General features: G+C 40.0%; 1 protein-coding gene across 10 annotated transcripts in view; it reads left to right on the top strand.

Annotated features, from left to right (window-relative positions):
- PIWIL2 (piwi like RNA-mediated gene silencing 2) overlaps window positions 1-19,663 on the top strand; it is a 94,225-nt gene that overhangs the window by 41,413 nt on the left and 33,149 nt on the right. For all 10 annotated transcript variants that reach the window (XM_077919319.1, XM_028708685.2, XM_028708686.2 and 7 more), the window contains 3 exons: window positions 2,206-2,330; window positions 4,097-4,177; window positions 10,713-10,826. In XM_077919319.1, the coding sequence (XP_077775445.1) occupies window positions 2,206-2,330; window positions 4,097-4,177; window positions 10,713-10,826 (320 nt within the window). The remainder of the gene's footprint in view (window positions 1-2,205; window positions 2,331-4,096; window positions 4,178-10,712; window positions 10,827-19,663) is intronic.

Below are 19,663 nucleotides of genomic sequence, written 5' to 3' on the forward strand. Positions count from 1 at the left end.
AGGCAACTCTCCGCAAGCCACGGGAGCCCAGCGCCGGACTCCCGCGCCTTGTGGAGAGCTGCGCAAAGCCTGGAGAGCGAGAGGGGTCAGTGCGCACCGACCCCTCTCGCTCTCCAGGCTTCAGCGAAAGCCTGCATCCGCCCCATAGGACGCACACACATTTCCCCTTCATTTTTGGAGGGGAAAAATTGCGTCCTATGCGGCGAAAAATACGGTAAAGAAAATGTTTAAAATCCCATTCACTAAAAGACCCGAGGCATTTTTATTAGGACTCATGACATCAGAAATCAAGAATGAAATTAGACCATTATTCATGTATTCAACAACTGCAGCAAGGATTCTAATAGCAAGAAATTGGAAAAGTGATACCATCCCTTCAAAGATTGAATGGCTAGCCAAATTAATAGAGTATTTACAGCTAGCAAGGAGAACTGGGACAGTGAGAGGAACCTCAACACAAGATGTTAATAAGGAATGGATAATAATTAAGGAATATCTCAAAGGATACTGTGATAATAAATGTTTCCTGGCAGATATGGAATGAGTCTTGTGATATAAGGAAGTGTTAGAAAAAGTTTAAACTAAGATATAGAAAAATATGAATAAGAAACTTGTAAAATTTTTGAATGCAAAATAGTACAGTGGGTTTAGTTGGAAGTTTCTTTTCTTTTACTATTTTTTATTCTATATGTAAGTTCTTTTCTTTTTTCTTATAGAATGTTTGTACTGTATGTTTGTTTTGTGTGTATTTGAAGATATTTTCTTGTTTAATAAAGTTTATTAAAACAACATGGTTTTGCATATTGGCATGCAGGGATGAAGATTCAACATTTTAAAGGGATTTAGCATCTTCCACAATTGGGTCAAACTTTACTTGTAGAGCATTGTAATAGGACCAGGCCTCATTGAACACCCAAGATTTAGTGAATTTGAGGTAGCATATAGAACATGCTGGGGCAAATGTAAAAATAGCAAAAAAAGCAAAATGTCATGTATCATGAATTGTAGATATTACTTTGGAGATGGCAGATGTGCAGTGTTTGCTGATCATAATTTTAGAAGTAGCAAAATGTATTCATATGTTGGCAGTAATAGTATTATGTCCAATTTTATAATTGTTATCAAATCTTTACTCCTGTTTTGTACTGGTACCTTAGCAGTGTTTGGATAAGCCAGATAAAGGCTTGCAGGTAACATGTGTCTAATGGGAAAAGGCTTGTAGTTCAATGGCAGAGCAGCTGTTCTGCATGCAAAACGTCCTGGGATTTATCTCTGGAATCTCCAGGTAGGGCTGGGAGAGAGCCCTGTCTGCAACCCTGGTGAGCTGCTGCCAGTCACTACCAGGTAGATGGGACCAATGGTCTGACTCATTCTAAGACAGTTTTCTGTGCAACTTTGTGCAGCTGGTATATGTGAGGCACTGCATGCTTTCTGAGTGGGCTTTCAAAGATTTTGGGGGGAATTTTGTAGGTAACTTTGCAATAACAAACAGGCTATTTTTGCTGAAAAATGATCATTTTTTAAAGAAGGCAGTGAAATTAGGTAGAAGGAAATTTGGCTGTGTACATTTTCAGGTGCAGTTTTTTTTTAAAAAAATCAAACTTCAGTTTGCCACTGGCTACTCAGATGTTGGCAGCGAGTTTTCTGGAGGCTTTTCGGGATTTTGAATCTGAAAATAATAAAAGGTATACTCCAGATTTACTTCTGATATGTCCCTGAATGTACGAGAGGGAATGACCTGATTTAGCTCCTTACTTCTGGATTTTGTAAAAGTATTGCATTAGAGACACTAACGTACCATGGTGCCCTCTGCACAATCCATGCAGACATTGGGAAGACAGTGCAAAAGATGAAGCAAAGTAATGTGTGTCTTCAAAAGACGGTTACATTGGGACATAATTTTAAATGGCAGTTGGTTTAATATGTCTGCCTTTACTTTGCATTCATTTACAGCAACATGGAAATGAGCTGTTTGGAAGAGCAAAGCAAGAGAAGGGCTGTGGTTGAGACGTAACTTAAGATTGCCACATCATACATCTTTTGCTGAAAGTACTTTTTAATAAGCAACTTGGAAGCATTGAAAACTGTCATTTGGATATTTTCTTTAAAGCTTTTGAAGATCTTCTAGCAGACAAGATACAAAGTCATGACTTAGTGATCTCATCTGTATATATGATCTCATCAATATATTTATTTCTTATGTAGGATGTAAATCTGAAGTGTCAGAGAAGAACAGATGGTGTGGAGGTTAGTGTGACAATTCAGATGACCAAAATTCTGGAGCCCAGTTCAGATCTGTGCATACCATTTTACAACGTTGTTTTCAGGAGGTAAGTGGCTTTTTAAGCTAGGAATTCTCATCATTCTTTCAGTCCTTGAATTGAATGTGATGCAAAGGTAATGTTATGTACGGGTAATTGTTATGGTAGTTGACTGGTATCCATACATGAATTGGAAATCCATCTGTCTCAGGAGACAATGGAAGAGTGTACCTTCAGAGGTGAAGTCAAACTGTTGGAAGACTTACAGGGCCTGCTGTGGCTGTAGAGACCAATACTGTAGCAGCTTGTCAAGGGAGGGAGGGACATCCAGCTCTTGCAAGACGGAGTCTGGACGCTATCAGCTGTTGTGTCTGTCACCATGTTTTCTCATGAGTAGTGGTATCTGATCAGTGAGACACAATGATCTCTCCCACCAGCATAGGCAACCTGCAGCACTGGTAACTTACGCCAATCAAGTTGAGCATATATAACTGTTAACTACTGCTGCCTGCATTGTTTTTGCTGTGTTAGCAGTGCTAAAGTGACCTCTCCAGGGAGAAAGTTAAAATAAATGTCTTGAAACAGTATTTTTCTTGTGATTAAAATAATGATTAATATGCCTTGTCCACTCTGGCAACATGTCAACAGTTCAGCCAGCTATATGTTTTACAGCAGAGTATCCCAGTCTGTCAGCACTCTGGGTCAGAGGCCAGTTTTGTGGAATCTCTCTTGGCAGCATAGAGAAATAGAATTTGAGGTTCCTAATTTAATATACTGTTGGGATTAGGAAGAACATCTTAATTGTTAGAAAAGATCAAGAAGATTGATTTCAACTGTAGCAGTGATTTTCAGTTGTGGATTGGAGTACCAGAAAGTTAGCATTCAACCAAAGGTGAATTTATACATAATATAGCCTGGTCTTAAATGACAGATTACATTTCCCATGGGGAAGGGTACCCTGGTGGGGGACACATCATGCTCCTTCTGGGGTAGTTTGTCCACCTTTGGTCCCCACCTTGTACTTTGCTCTCGCCTGCGGCTCCTATAAGTTGTCAGCATGTAACCGCAGCCACACTCCAGGAAGTGGCTTCGACTGACTGGCTAAACCAAGTGAGGGTAGCCAATAGGTCTCAAACCCTCAGTGAGTTAGGGATTTCCCCTGCATGCGAAGACAGACTCTGGCAGATTGAGTGGACGAGACCAATAGTGGGTTCAGTGGTTAAGAAGATGGTTTCTGCATGTACTGTAGAGGGAGGTGGCAGGCAGATCAGGCTCATCAATCTGGGAAGGTAACCCATCTAGGACAGCCTTCCTCAACCTCTGCCCTCCAGATGTTTTGAGACTACAATTCCCATCATCCCTGACTATTGGTTCTGCTAGCTAGGGATCATGGGAGTTGTAGGCCAAAATCATCTGGAGGGCCAAGGTTGAGGAAGCCTGCATCTAGGAGAAGGAAAAATCTGATCCTAAACTGCCTTGCAGGACATCTTTAGGAGAATCTGGAACGGAGTCCCTAAGATTGTTGGATGGCACCTTGTACGCCTCCTTCCAGCAACTCCTGCAGCCAAGCTGGTGCCAAACGTTTTGCTCTGCTTTCCTTTGGACCCCATCATCAAGGCCGAGAGGCGGGTCTTGTTGTCTGGGCAGCCCAGGACCTCCAGACGCACTCCCCAAGCTTCTGTTCCAGGAGGTCACTTAGATGCTGCTAATGCAGTGATTTGACTTCACCTCTGGAGGTGCATTCCAATGTCTCCCACGACAAATGGATGCCAACAACAACAACAGCCTTTTCTATATAATTTTTTGCAATTTACTACTTTGGCTTTCTATTTTAGGGTGATGAGAATTTTAGATATGAAACTTGTTGGGAGGAATTTCTTTGACCCTACCAGTGCTACTGTGCTGCAGCAGTATAGGTTGGTATACTTAAGTGTTTTTCCTGTTTCTTACCTGGGCACCCTATCATTTGTAGTAGCCATAGGAGAATTATTATTATTGTTTGAACTAAACTTTTATCTTGCCTTCCTCCAGCTACTGTACGTATTGTAATCCTTAGGGATAAAAGATCTCCCTTGTTTTCCTATAAGGGAGGAAGGTATCCTCAGATGGTTTTCTCCTGTTTGGCAAGGCCATTCAAATCAGACTTGAAGTGCCTTCGTTTTATGGGAGAGAACCTCCTCCCAGTTCAAGTCATGCCTCACTCCAAGGGACAGGGGGTTGGTAGAGCTTTGCAGAACTCTTCAGTTTGCCTGGCAGCCTTGGCTACACAGCCACAGTGCTAATTCTTCTTCATCTAAGTTGGAGATTTACTAGTCAGGTCTTGGAGAACATGAAAGGCCTTACTCCACTGGTGTAGACATAAGTGAGTATCTTAGGTGTATGGAAGCATTGGTTAAGTCCTGTTTTTCCTGCGCATTAACTTTGCTCAGGAACTTTAGTCTTACATGCTAAAGCATAATTGTTTATTACTATTATTTACTCAGCTTATATACCACCCTTTATTAACACATTTTACGGAGCATCAGTAATAAAGACATAATAAAAAGCATAATAACAAACAGCATAATAATGAAATAATAATCTCCCCCCCCCCATCTTTAACAGGCCATAGATCATGTAATGGTTAAAGGCCTGGGTAAGGAGGACTGTTTTTGCCTGGTGCCTAAAGACATGTAATGATAGCGCCAGGTGAGCTTCTCTGGGGAAGAGCATTCCACAGGTGGGGAGCCAGGACAGATAAGGCCCACTCTCCTGCTGCCTCCTTCCGAACCTCTCTGGAAGGAGGTACATAGAGAAGGGCATCAGATGGCAAGCTCAGGGTCTGGCCCGGTTTGTATGGGGAGAGGCAGTTCTTAAGGTCCTTTTTTTTTTTTTTTTTTATAATAAATTTTTATTAGTTTTCCATAAATAAAGAATAAACAAAACAAAAACATAGACATAAACAAATAAAAACATGACTTCCCCATACCACCCCTTTCCTGCATTCTTGTTTCAAGATTTTTTAGCAACCCTCTGATCTTAACTTAAATATATTTCATGTATTTAACTTCAGTTAATTATTAATACAACTGTAGTTCTTTATCTCTTATAACTCTGAGCCCCTAATTTTCCAAATTACAACAGTTTTTAAGATAAACTTTGAATTTGTTCCAGTCTTCATCCACCGCCTCTTTCCCCCGGTCTCGAATTCTGCCAGTCATCTCTGCCAGTCCCATATAGTCGATCACCTTCGTCTGCCATTCTTCCAACGTGGGTAAATCTTGCGTCTTCCAATACTTTGCTAGAAGAATTCTTGCTGCTGTAGTGGCATACCTAAAAAATGTCCTATCCTTCTTTGGCACCATTTGGCCCACCATACCCAAGAGAAAGGCCTCTGGTTTTTTAACAAACGTTCTCTTCAGAACTTTTTTTATTTCATTATAGATCATTTCCCAGAAAGCCTTAATCTTCGGGCAGGTCCACCAAAGGTGATAGAAGGTTCCCTCCGTTTCACTACACTTCCAACACTTGTTATTGGGCAAATGATAGATCTTTGCTAACTTAGCAGGAGTCATGTACCACCTGTAGATCATTTTCATAATGTTTTCTTTTAAGGCATTGCATGCCGTAAATTTAACACCAGTGGTCCATAACTGCTCCCAGTCTGCAAGTTCAATGTCATGCCCAATGTCCTGTGCCCATTTAATCATATTAGATTTCACCATTTCATCTTGAGTATTCCATTTCAACAGCAAGTTGTACATTCTTGACAAATTTTTAGTATTGGGTTCTAACAGTTCTGTTTCTAATTTTGACTTCTCCACTTGGAAGCCTTTCTTTCTGTCCTGTTTAAATACTTCATTTATCTGTCGATAATGTAACCAATCTCTCACCTTAAATTTCAGTTTCTCAAAACTCTGCAATTTTACATTTTCACCATCTTGTTCTATAATTTCACAATATTTAGGCCAATTAGAACCCATATTCAATTTTTTCACCTCTTTTGCTTCCATTGGTGACAACCACCTGGGGGTTTTACTTTCAAACAGGTCTTTGTACTTAATCCAAACATTATACAGAGCTTTCCTCACCATATGGTTCTTAAAACCTTTATGCAATTTTACCTTGTCATACCATATATATGCATGCCAACCAAATCTGTTGTCAAATCCTTCAAGGTCCAAAATGTCTGTATTCTCGAGGAGCAGCCAATCTTTCAACCAGCAAAACGCTGCTGATTCATAGTAGAGTCTTAAGTCCGGCAGGGCAAAACCCCCTCTATCTTTCGCATCTGTTAATGTCTTAAATTTTATTCTTGGCTTTTTGCCCTGCCAAACAAATTTCGATATGTCTTTCTGCCACCTCTTGAAACAGTCCATCTTGTCTATTATTTGTAATGTCTGAAACAGAAATAACATTCTAGGCAATACATTCATTTTTATAACAGCAATTCTGCCTAACAAGGAAAGTTTCAGCCTTGACCATATGTCTAAATCTTTCTTAACTTCTGTCCAACATTTATCATAATTGTCTTTAAAAAGATTCACATTTTTCGATGTCAAATTCACCCCCAGGTACTTCACTTTTTTTGCTATCTCCAAACCTGTTTCATTCTGGAATGTCTCTTTTTCTTCATTTGTTAGGTTTTTTTCCAAAACTTTAGTTTTTTGTTTGTTCAGCTTAAATCCTGCAACTTGACCAAATATCTCGATCAGTTCTAAAACTCTTTTTGTGCTAGTGATTGGCTGTTGCAAAGTCAAAACTAGGTCATCTGCAAATGCCCTTAATTTATACTCTCTCACTCCGACCTGAATTCCTTTAACCAACTGGTCCTTTCTAATCATATTTAACAAAACCTCCAGAACCAGTATAAAAAGTAGGGGGGAAATAGGACATCCCTGTCGTGTTCCTTTCTCTATGGCTATCTCTTCCGTTACCACATTGTTCACAATTAGCTTTGCCTTCTGCTCAGAATAAATTGCACCTATACCATTTTCAAAACCTTGGCCTACCCCCATCCCTTGGAGATTCTTTTTCATAAAACTCCAACAAATATTGTCAAAGGCTTTCTCCGCGTCCACAAAAATCAAAACCGCTTTTCTGTTAATGTTCATTTCCAACAGTTCCACAATGTCTATTATGTTCCTCACATTGTCAGACATGTGTCTACCCGGGAGAAAGCCAGATTGATCCTTATGAATCTCACCTGTCAATACTTTCTTCAGTCTTTTTGCTAAAATGTCTGCAAAAATTTTGTAATCCACATTTAATAATGATATCGGGCGGTAGTTCTTAACCTGGTTCTTTTCAGTCTCGGTCTTTGGTATAAGTGAGATAAAAGCCTCTTTCCACGTTTCAGGTGCCTTTTTCCCCTCCAATATTTCATTGCAAACTTCTTTTAGTGGTTGCACTAAACCTTCTCTCAAAGCTTTATAATATCTAGCCGTCAGTCCGTCTGGTCCTGGAGACTTTCCCAGTTGTGCCTTTTGAATGGCCTCCTCTATTTCCTGTTCTGTTATTTTCTCATTCAAGATCAACTTGCCCTGTTCTGGAATTTTCGATAGTCCATAATTTTTAAGAAATTCTTCTATTTCTTGTTCATTTACTGGCCCTTGTGTGTATAATTTCCTAAAAAAACTTTGGAAACAGTTACTTATCTCATTTGGCTTATGAACATTCTTTCCCTCTATCTCCAAACAAGTAACTGTGTTCAATTTTTGTCTCTTTTTCAATTGCCATGCAAGGAGCTTCCCACACTTGTCTGCAGACTCAAAAGTCCTTTGTCTCATTTGTTTAATTTTCCATTCTATCTCTTGATTTGTCAGTTCCATATATTGCGTCTGATAATATTTTATTTCTCTCAAAATTTCTTGAGACTTTGGTTTTGACCTCAGTTTCTTTTCTCCTTCCTTCATTTTTTCTAAAATTCTTTCTTTCCTTTCATTTTGCTTTTTCCTCTTGATTGAATTCTGTTGTATCAGGAAGCCTCTCATCACGGCTTTACTTGCGTCCCAAATTGTTCTTTTTTCCACATCTGTTCTCAAATTTATCTCGAAGTAATCTTTCAATGTCTTTAGGGCCTTTATACAGAATTGTTCATCTCTAAATAGGGAGTCATTCATTCTCCATCTAAAGGATCCAGTTGTTGTCATTTTCATTTCCATCTTTACGGCATTATGGTCGGAGCAGGTTTTTGGGCAGATTTCTACTTTTTTAATCTTTGTAGCCATCACACTAGATACCCAGATTTGGTCGATTCTCGTCCATGTCATTTTAGATTCCGAGAAAAAAGTTCCCTCTCTCTCGAGAGGATTCTTTGTTCTCCAGATATCAATCAAGTCCATATTTTCCGTCATCTCGAAGAAAGTCTTTGGTAATCTTCCTTCTTTAGATATTGTCTTTCTTTGTGCCTTGTCCATATTTGTAGAAACCACTCCATTCATGTCCCCCATCATTATTATTTTGCAGTCGAGATAATCTAGTAAAGTCTCATGCAACTTCTTAAAAAATTCTGCCTTCCCATCATTTGGTGCATACACTCCAATTATCAAATATTTTTCCCCCTGGATCTGTACTTCAATTGCCAGGTATCTTCCTTCTTCATCCTTAAATTTTAGCTTTGGGTCCAATTTTTCCTTTGCATAAATCACTACTCCTCTCTTTTTTACTTTATCGGAAGATATAAATTCTTGTCCCAGTCTTTTGTTCACCAACAATTTTCTGTGTGCTCTAGTTATGTGAGTTTCCTGTAGACATATCAGATCCAGTTGTTCCCTTTTCAAAATGTGGAAAACCTGTCGTTTTTTCCTGGGATGGTTCAAACCATTGCAATTCCAGCTTAGAAGTTGCAGAGACATTTTGTTTGTTAGATGTTTGATCCTCCGACTGCTCCAAGTTTTTCTTCCTCTTCAGTTGGCAGTTGTGGTAGTCCAAATGATAGATTTGCAATGTCCGTTAGCCCTCCTCCTTCTGGTGTTAATCCTTGTCCTTCTCTTGCCGGGTCCACCGTACCTTTCTGTAGTTCTTAAGGTCCTGAGGTCTTGAGCTGTGTAAGGATTTATAGGTCAACACCAGCACCTTGAATTGGGACCGGAAACTAATTGGCAGCCAGTGCAGTGCTGCAGCCCCTTCTACTGTTTTTACAAGGTTTTTTAGCCACACGTTTGCAGAAATGTTTACAAGCAAAAAGTACATTTATGGTGGAATGCCCTTTGTCCTTATTCGGGACAGTATTGTTAAAGAGATGGTGAAGATTATTGGACAAAATATTGTCGAAACCTCAAAGGTTGTTTCTTTTCAGTGGCATTGACATGGGTATCCAGTGCAGCTCTAAGTAACCATCCCATCAGCATAAGGATTTATACTTAAACAATGAGATGTTCCTCTCTTTCTTCCCTGCTATGCTCCCTAAATCTGTTTTGGGGTTCTCCTCAACCCTCAGGAGCAGATTTGGGAAAGTGCATGTGGAAATGAGTGGGAAATGTCCCATTGTAGAGTCATAAATCCTTGCATTGATAGGATAGTTACTTAGCACTGCATTGGATACAAGACTATTATTATGCATGTGTGTTTGTGTCAGACCCCTCTAATCACTGCCTCATTGGCAGTCCCCCCCCCCCCCCATGGAATGCCCTCCCATCAGATGTCAAGGAGATAAACAACTACATAACTTTTAGAAGATATCTCAAGGCAGCCCTGTATCAGGAAGGTTTTTTTTAATGTTTGATGATTTATTATGTTTTTATATGTGCTTGAAGCCACCCAGAGTGGCTGGGGGATAATAGTAATCATCATCATCATCATCATCATCATCATCCTTGGATCCAGTAATTGTTAAAAGCTGTTCAAGCATTCTGATTCTGGGAAATAGCCATGCTAAATTCCTGGTGTGGTGATGGGGGATTAAGGGGCTCAGTTTGAGACAACAAATGGGTGAGGCCTTCTCCTTCAACAGAAAAAGCCAGAATTGAGAGCAGAGCTTGCAGTGATGTGACCTAGAGCAAGCTAGAGAGAGTGAGAGCGCGTGCAACGTTAGATATCTGTTTGAATCCAAGGCTACAGCTATGGGAAAAACAAGACTCATTTGTGAACCCCTCAGTTGCAGGATCAGGTTGTATATCTACAAGTAAATCATATATCATAAAGATACCAGTGTCTTCACTGTGCCTCATTTCCTAAAGAAAACATGGTAAGTGCCTGGAACCACTGGAATCTCGCACCGCTAGAAGATTGGGGTGGCGTGCAACGCCAAATATTGCACTATTGCTAGCAAATATCTGTAAAAGTAGTAACTATTAAGTCTAAAATGTCATGTATGTTACTGGCTGACATTGGATTTTTGACAACACATTCTGCTTACTACCTCGGTCTTGTATACTTTTAGTGCATTTCTAATACAAGTGCTGATGTCATAGCTGAAACTGAACTTTACAAATAAGCGTCCTGTTTTGTGTAAAATTTATTTCCCTAAAGATTGCAGATATGGCCTGGCTATGCAGCCAGTATCCGGAGAACAGACGGGGGACTATTCCTGTTGGCTGATGTTGTACACAAGGTTATTCGGAATGATTCTGTCCTGGATTTCATGTGAGTTAGAACTCTGAATGACATTTTGAATATTGGGAAGCATTGCATGAAATTGGGCTACTCAGTATCTCAAATCCAAGCAGTCAAAATATTCCTGAAATAAGTCCATGGGAGAAACTCTCAATGTGTATACTTGCACTGGTTTGGTCCCAGTGGAACTACAACAATGAGATAACCGGATTTCAGCCTCTGATTCATGAATCTTCTTCTGGTCAGCCCAAAAAGGGACTCTAAATTATATATAACATGCTTATAAGAACCTCATTCAATACAAGCCTCATACAATGACAACAATTCTTAACATAATAAAAACTCAATGCATTACACTTGTATACATATGTAAGTGTTATGCATTATAATCTGCCGACCAGTAGCGTAAGGTGAGATGTCGGATGCAGCTGCCAGGAGCTGGATTCTAGACCTACTATGCTGCTTTTTCACTTACATGCATATATACATACATGAATAGGCTCTCCTCCAATCAAGAATTCCATTTCAGATGTCACACCAAAAAGTCCTACTCTATCTGTGAGATAACGTATGTGTGAGATTATGTATCTGCAACAAACCTCTTTGGAGAGGTTGATTATTACAAATGTGTAAGAACATCATAGTATGAATATGCTTTGCTACTATAAGGAACTGGTTTCAGTCACGTCTGTAAAATATATAAAGTTCTCATCTAATAATTATACTTGTCTATAGCAGTTTCAAGTTTTCAGAGAGTTTCACATGTGTTATCCAGTTGTAAACCTTATCGGTTGTAAATCATCATTATGGTCTCATAATGCACTTGGGGGGATTCGGAGAGAATACAGTAGCTTGCTGAAGGCCACCTCACAGGTTTGTGATAGAAGTGAGATTCAAGCTCAGTACAGTAGGCTCACAACTTGTGCACATTTAACTTGTGCACATTCAGCTTTACATGTGTGGCACAAACAAATTTTTAATGGAAAGGGTGTGGGATTCCAGGGAAAATAACTTTGGCAGTCCCACTCCATTGAACCCAATGCATTTTGGCTATATGCAGTTGTTGTTTTTTTAATTATTTTTTTTTAATTTTCAATGCAGAATCATAACAAAAATTAGAAACATTGAATCCAAAATAATACTATACAAAAAAAGGAACATACAAAAAAAAAACCAGAAAGAAAAAGGAAAAAAAACAAAGAAACAAAACTAAACAAAAACGAAAAAGCACACATCTACAGAAAAAAACCATATCATTACGTACATAAACACATATTGACTTCCTTCCTTTGTTCTAAGACCTCAAAAGATTTACTCTTACTATATTGTTGTGTCTAATTAGATTACTTCCACCTTTGTACTTTTTTTTTAACACAGTTTTTCTTTTTCTTTAACCCTGTAAAACATCATTCATTACATACCAATATACTTACTCCAGAACAATGTTTTTTCATATACTCTTTAGCACAACCCCATTCTTTTAATAATTTCTGGTCCGATTCTCCCCTTATGTATGCTGTGAGTCTTGCCAGATTTATGTATTCACAAAATTTAATTTGCCAATCTTTCACTGATGGAATTTTTCTCCCTTTCCAGTTTTTTACTATAAGCATCCTGGCAGCTGTTGTTGCATAAAGGAATACTTTCCTTTGATTTTCGGGAATATCATTTGTAATTAAACCTAAAAGGAATGCCTCCGTTTTTTTACTGAAAGATATTTTAAACATCTTTTTGAGTTCTTCATAGATTTCATTCCAGAATTGTTTAATAGGTCAGCATTCCCACCACATGTGAAACATTGTTCCTATTTCTTTTTTACATCTCCAACAGGTATTCGATTTTAATTTGTAAATTTTAGCCAATTTTACCGGAGTTAAGTACCATTGGTACACCATTTTCATAAAATTTTCTCTTATTGTATAACATGCCATGAATTTAATATCTTTCCATAATTTCTCCCATTGTTCCAGCCGAATTACATATCCTATATCACATGCCCATTTAATCATAACTTCTTTTACTTCTTCATCCTTTAATTCCCATTCTAATAATAAATTATACATTTTAGATATATTCTTTTTTGAGTTTTGTAATAATACTTTTTGTAATTTTGATTCTTCTTTTTCAAATCCAATTACTTTATCCAGGTTGAATATTTGTGCAATTTGGTGATATTGTAGCCATGTGGTACAGTATTGGGTCACCTCTTCGTATGGTCTTAGTTTTAATTGGCCCTGTTCTTCCTTTAGGAGCTGCTGGTATGTTGCCATTCTTCCTATAGTATTTTTCTTTTTAACCGATATTACTTCTAACGGTGAGACCCACCATGGGGTTTTCGGTTCTAACAACCTTCTATGTCTCACCCAGACCTTGTATAATGCATTTCTAATTACGTGGCTTAGAAATTCTTTATGTACTGCCACTTTGTTATAAATTAGATAGGCATGCCAACCATATCTGTTGTTCCATCCCTCCAAATCCAAAATGTCACTGTTATCCAATTTGATCCAATCCTTGATCCAAGTAAAGCATGCCGCATCGTAATATAGTCTGAGGTCTGGGAGTCCAAAACCTCCCCGCTCTTTTATGTCGGTTAATAATTTATGTTTGATCCGTGGCTTTTTGCCTTGCCATATAAACTTTGTTAGGTCCGTTTTCCATTTTTTAAAACAATCATCTTTACCTATTATGGGAATCATTTGGAAAAGGAACAGAAGTTTTGGTAAGATATTCATTTTAATAGCCGAAATTCTACCCCAGAGTGTTAAATTCAATCTTGTCCAAGTTTCCATTTCTCTTTTTATTTCTTCCCAATTTTTTTTATAATTATCTTCAAACAAATTTATATTTTTCATTGTTATTTGTATTCCTAAATAATTCACTTTTTTACATTTTGTAATCCAAATTTTTCTACCAGGTCCTTTTTTTCTTGATCTCCCATGTTTTTTACCATTAGTTTCATTTTTTCTTTATTCAGAGCAAAACCTGATACCCTTCCAAAGTTTCCCATTTTCTCTAGAGCCTTTGCTATGCTTTCCTTTGGATTTTCCACCATTAAGACTAAATCATCTGCAAATGCCCTTATTTTGTATATTTTCGCTCCTAGGGATATTCCATTTATTTCTTGATCCAATCTGATTTCTTGATTTAATATTTCCAAAACCAAAATGAATAATAAAGGTGAGAGTGGGCACCCTTGTCTGGTGCCCTTCTGCATTTTAAAATAATCAGTCGTGTCATTATTTATTATTATATTTGCTTCTTCTTGTTCATAAATTGCTTTTAGCCCTCTTGTAATTTGGTCTCCCATGTCCATCTGGTCTAATAATATTTTTAGAAATTTCCATGATACTTTGTCAAACGCCTTTTCCGCGTCCACAAAAACAAAGGCTACCTTCTTACTCGGTTTCATGTCTAAATACTCGATCATATCAATCACTGTTCTTATATTATCACTCATTTTCCTGCCCGGCAAGAACCCTGCCTGCTCTTTATTTATACAATCCTGCAAAACTGTCTTTAATCTTGTTGCCAATATTTGTGCATAAATATTGTAATCATTATTTAGTAATGATATTGGTCTATAATTGGTTATAAACTCTTTATTTCGACCTTGTTTTGGGATTACTACTATGTCAGCCTGTTTCCAGGTGTTGGGAATCTTCCCGTCTTCTAGTATTCTATTTAAGAGTGTCTTCATAGGTGATAATAGTGGTTCCTCTAATTTTTTGTAATGTATTGCGGTAAGACCATCTGGACCTGGGGATTTTCCCAGCTTCATCTTAATTATCGCTTGATGAAGCTCTGTCGTGGTTATTGGGGAGTTTAGATCTTGAATCTTTTCTTTCTTAATTTTAGGTATATCCTTTCCACATAAATACTCTTTTATTTCATCCTCTGTCTCATTTCCTGCTTTATATAGCTTATTATAATATTTTATAAAGCACTTTTTAATTTCCTCAGGATTATCTAAAGTTCTCCCCTCTTCCACTATTTTATCAATCAGTTTTTCCTTTTGTCTCTTTTTCAATTGCCAGGCTAGCATCTTTCCGGGTTTATTTGCAAATTCGAACGATCTTTGTTTCATCCATTTAATATTGTCCTCAATTTCACTATTTAATATTGCTGAAGCCTGGGTTTGTAATGTTTTTAGTTTTTGGTTTATTAATTCATTTTTTGGTTGTTAATAATTTTTCATTTATTCCTATTTCTTTCCTTATTTGTTCTAGTTTTTGCTCTGTTTCTTTTCCTTATTGCACTTTGTTGTATGTAAAAGCCTCTTATGAAAGCTTTACTTGCATCCCATATTGTCTTGATGTCTGTATCCTGTTCTTTATTTAATTCAAAAAATTCTTTCAGTAGCTCTTGCGCTTTTTTCAGTCTTTTCATCATTTAATAATCTTTCATTAAGTCTCCATCTTTTATTAGTTTTCTTGTATTCCTTTAATTCTAATGTGACTGGGTTGTGATCTGTAATAATTTTGGTCTGTATTTCTGCTTTTTTAATATTAGTTAAGTTATTTGATACCCATATCAGAGTTTGCAGGGCAGCAGCTGAAGAAGGTGCAAAAAAGGGTTTTCTTGTGTGTGTTACTTGTGGCTGATTAGCTGCTCTCCCTGTGCAAAGGTCAGAGGGGGCAGGGCTTCTGTTGAGGCAGGTGATTAGCTGTGGGAGGAGCTTATCAGAGTTTGCAGGGCAGCGCCGCTAGGCACGCGCAGTTTGATCCATCTTTTAGATTTAGGGGAGCTAGTCTCACACGTTTGTTGGCGGAGAACTAGGGTTTTTTTTGGGGGGGGGAGTTATTTGTCCTGTCTTCACGCTTTTTATGATGGAGGACCGCTGTAGTCACCCCCAACGACATGTTCTCAAGATGGAGGGTGAGGGAACAGCTGCAGTCGCCTGCGATTCCTGCGCAATGTTTGCCATCTTGCCAAAGGTTGCAGGCAGCTTTACTTGCAGCAATTGCATGTTGATTGCACTCTTACAAGACAAAGTCCAGCAACTGGAGGAACGTGTAGCTACGCTCCAAAGGATTAGAGAGCTAGAGCTCTTCTTGGAAGCAACAGAGCACACCGTCTCCACCAAGGAGGAGACAGGGGACTCCCCTGAGAAGGAGGCTAGTTCACCAACACAGGAGCCAGATATATGGAGAAACGTGACTCAAAGAAGTAGGAGGCCCAGGGTTCACTCTGATTGTTTAGAAATACACAATCGCTTTGAGGTCCTCTCCCCTAGCATAGAAGACGAAGAGCAGACTCCATTTGAGGATCTCTCCCTCATTACAGTCGATCAGGTATATGAAGACGAGCAGCAAAGTCAGTCCTCAGGGAATGTGCAGGCAACCTTGGAACGGACAGCTCACGGAAGAACCCCGACCAGACCTAAGAGGAGGCGTGTAGTGGTGATAGGGGATTCCCTACTGAGGGGAACAGAAGCAGTGAACTGTGGGCCTGACAAGATGTCTCGGGAAGTGTGCTGTCTCCCCGGGGCTAAGATCCAAGATGTAACTGAACGACAGCAAGGAATCATAAAACCCACTGACAAATACCCCTTCCTCTTGGTTCATGTGGGAACCAATGACACTGCAAGCAATAGCCTCCAGAAGATCAAAAGAGACTACGAGGCTCTGGGCAGGAAATTGAAGCAATTAAATGCACAAATTGTCATCTCATCTGTCCTCCCAGTTGAACGACGTGGCCCAGGGAGAGAGGGGAAAATAGTGGAAGTGAACAACTGGCTTCGCAAATGGTGTAAACAGGAACGGTTTGGATTCTTAGATCACGGGCTGCAGTTTCTTAAAGATGGACTTCTGGCAAGCGATGGGCTGCACCTCACAACGGTTGGGAGGAATGTTTTTGCCAAAAATCTCAGAAACCTCATCAGGAGGGCTTTAAACTGACTAATGTGGGGGAGGGAGACAGTGCTCCTGAAGGTAGGAGTCTATCAATTGATGAAGATGATCATCCAAATGTCATAGACCAAATGGAGCAAACAGCACGCAGACCTAGTGGTGGGAGGAAAAAATCCTTAAATAAGAGACACGGGGGAATGATTAATGGACTTCAATGTCTGTACACTAATGCGCAAAGCATGGGAAATAAACAAGATGAGCTTGAGCTCTTGGTAGGTAAAGGTAAAGGTACCCCTGCCCGTACGGGCCAGTCTTGACAGACTCTAGGGTTGTGCGCCCATCTCACTCTATAGGCCAGGGGCCAGCGCTGTCCGCAGACACTTCCGGGTCACGTGGCCAGCGTGACAAAGCGGCTCTGGCGAGCCAGAGCCGCACACGGAAACGCCGTTTACCTTCCCGCTAGTAAGCGGTTCCTATTTATCTACTTGCACCCGAGGGTGCTTTCGAACTGCTAGGTTGGCAGGCGCTGGGACCGAGCAACGGGAGCGCACCCCGCCGCGGGGATTCGAACCGCCGACCTTTCGATCGGCAAGTCCTAGGCGCTGAGGCTTTAACCCACAGCGCCACCCGCGTCCCTGAGCTCTTGGTACAGCAAACTAAATATGACATAATAGGCATCACTGAAACATGGTGGGATAAGTCCCACGATTGGAATGTAATAATGGAGGGATACAATCTATTTCAGAGAAACAGACCAGACAAGAAAGGAGGAGGAGTGGCGTTATATGTCAGGGATGTGTATACCTGTGAAGAGATCCAAGATTTAGAACCTCAAAGCCAAAGTGAGAGCATTTGGGTCAAAATTAAGGGAGAGAAGAATAACAGAGACCTCATTGTGGGAGTTTACTATAGATCCCCAAGCCAAACGGAGGACATAGATGATGCCTTCCTGGAACAGATGGCCAAGCATGCAAAAGGAAGGGAGATAGTAGTAATGGGGGACTTCAGTTACCCGAATATTTGTTGGATGTCAAACTCAGCCAAGAGCATAAGGTCAAACAGATTCCTCACTGGCCTTGCAGACAACTTCGTTGTCCAGAAAGTGGGAGAAGCAACAAGAGGAACAGCCATTTTAGATCTGGTCCTAACCAATGTTGATGACCTGGTTAGTGGGGAGAAGTGGAAGGATCATTAGGCGCGAGTGATCATGCTCTTCTGAAGTTTACTATACAGCGGAAAGGAGCAGCCAAGCATACTAGGAATCAATTTCTTGACTTTAAGAAAGCCAACTTCATAAAACGTAGGGAAGTACTGGGTGAGATCCCATGGACAGTAATACTAAAAGGAAAGGGAGTTCATGATGGCTGGGAGTTTGTTAAGAGGGGGATAGTAAAAGCACAACTTCAGGCAATACCAATGAGACGGAAACATGGAAGGTGCCTAAAGAAGCCAGGGTGGCTATCTAAAGAACTTTTAACTGAGTTAAGATTAAAAAAGGAGGTGTACAAAAAATGGAAAAGGGGGGAAACCACCAAAGAGGAATTCAAACAAATAGCCAGCACATGTAGACGCAAAGTCAGAAAAGCTAAAGCACAGAATGAACTCAGGCTTGCTAGAGAGGTTAAAAGCAACAAAAAAGGCTTTTATGGGTATGTCCGTAGCAAAAGGAAGAACAAAGAAACAGTGGGGTCACTCAGAGGAGAAGATGGTGAAATGCAAACAGGGGACACAGAAAGGGCTGAACTCCTCAATGCCTTCTTTGCCTCAGTCTTCTCCGATAAAGAAAACAATGCCCGACCTGAAGAATTTGGAGCAATTGATTCAGCAGAGGAAACACAGCCCAGAATAACTAAGGAGATAGTACAAAAATACTTGGCTAGTTTAGATGTATTCAAGTCTCCAGGGCCAGATGAACTGCATCCAAGAGTATTAAAAGAACTGGTAGATGTGATCTCAGAACCACTGGCAGTCATCTTTGAGAATTCCTGGAGAACAGGCGAAGTCCCGGCAGACTGGAGGAGGGCAAATGTTGTCCCTATTTTCAAAAAGGGGAAAAGAGAGGACCCAAATAATTATTGCCCAGTCAGTCTGACATCAATACCAGGGAAGATTCTGGAGCAGATCATTAAGCAAACAGTCTGTGAGCACCTAGAAAGGAATGCTGTGATCACCAATAGTCAGCATGGATTTCTGAAAAATAAGTCATGTCAGACTAACCTGATCTCGTTTTTTGACAGAATTACAAGCCTGGTAGATGAGGGGAACGCAGTGGATGTAGCCTACTTTGATTTCAGCAAGGCATTTGACAAGGTGCCCCATGATATTCTTGTAAAGAAGCTGGTAAAATGCGGCCTTGACTATGCTACCACTCAGTGGATTTGTAACTGGCTGACTGACTGAACCCAAAGGGTCTCATCAATGGTTCCTCTTCATCCTGGAGAAGAGTGACTAGTGGGGTGCCACAGGGTTCTGTCTTGGGCCCGGTCTTATTCAACATCTTTATCAACGACTTGGATGATAGACTCAAGGTCATCCTGATCAAATTTGCAGATGACACCAAACTGGGAGGGGTGGCTAACACCCCAGAGGACAGGATCACACTTCAAAACGACCTTGACAGATTAGAGAACTGGGCCAAAACAAACAAGATGAATTTTAACAGGGAGAAATGTAAAGTACTGCACTTGGGCAAAAAAAATGAGAGGCACAAATACAAGATGGGTGACACCTGGCTTGAGAGCAGTACATGTGAAAAGGATCTAGGAGTCTTGGTTGACCACAAACTTGACATGAGCCAACAGTGTGACGCGGCAGCTAAAAAAGCCAATGCAATTCTGGGCTGCATCGATAGGAGTATAGCATCTAGATCAAGGGAAGTAATAGTGCCACTGTATTCTGCTCTGGTCAGACCTCACCTGGAGTACTGTGTCCAGTTCTGGGCACCACAGTTCAAGAAGGACACTGACAAACTGGAACGTGTCCAGAGGAGGGCAACCAAAATGGTCAAAGGTTTGG

The sequence above is a fragment of the Podarcis muralis genome, chromosome 15 (genome assembly GCF_964188315.1).
Source record: "Podarcis muralis chromosome 15, rPodMur119.hap1.1, whole genome shotgun sequence".
Classification (NCBI taxonomy): Eukaryota; Metazoa; Chordata; class Lepidosauria; order Squamata; family Lacertidae; genus Podarcis; species Podarcis muralis.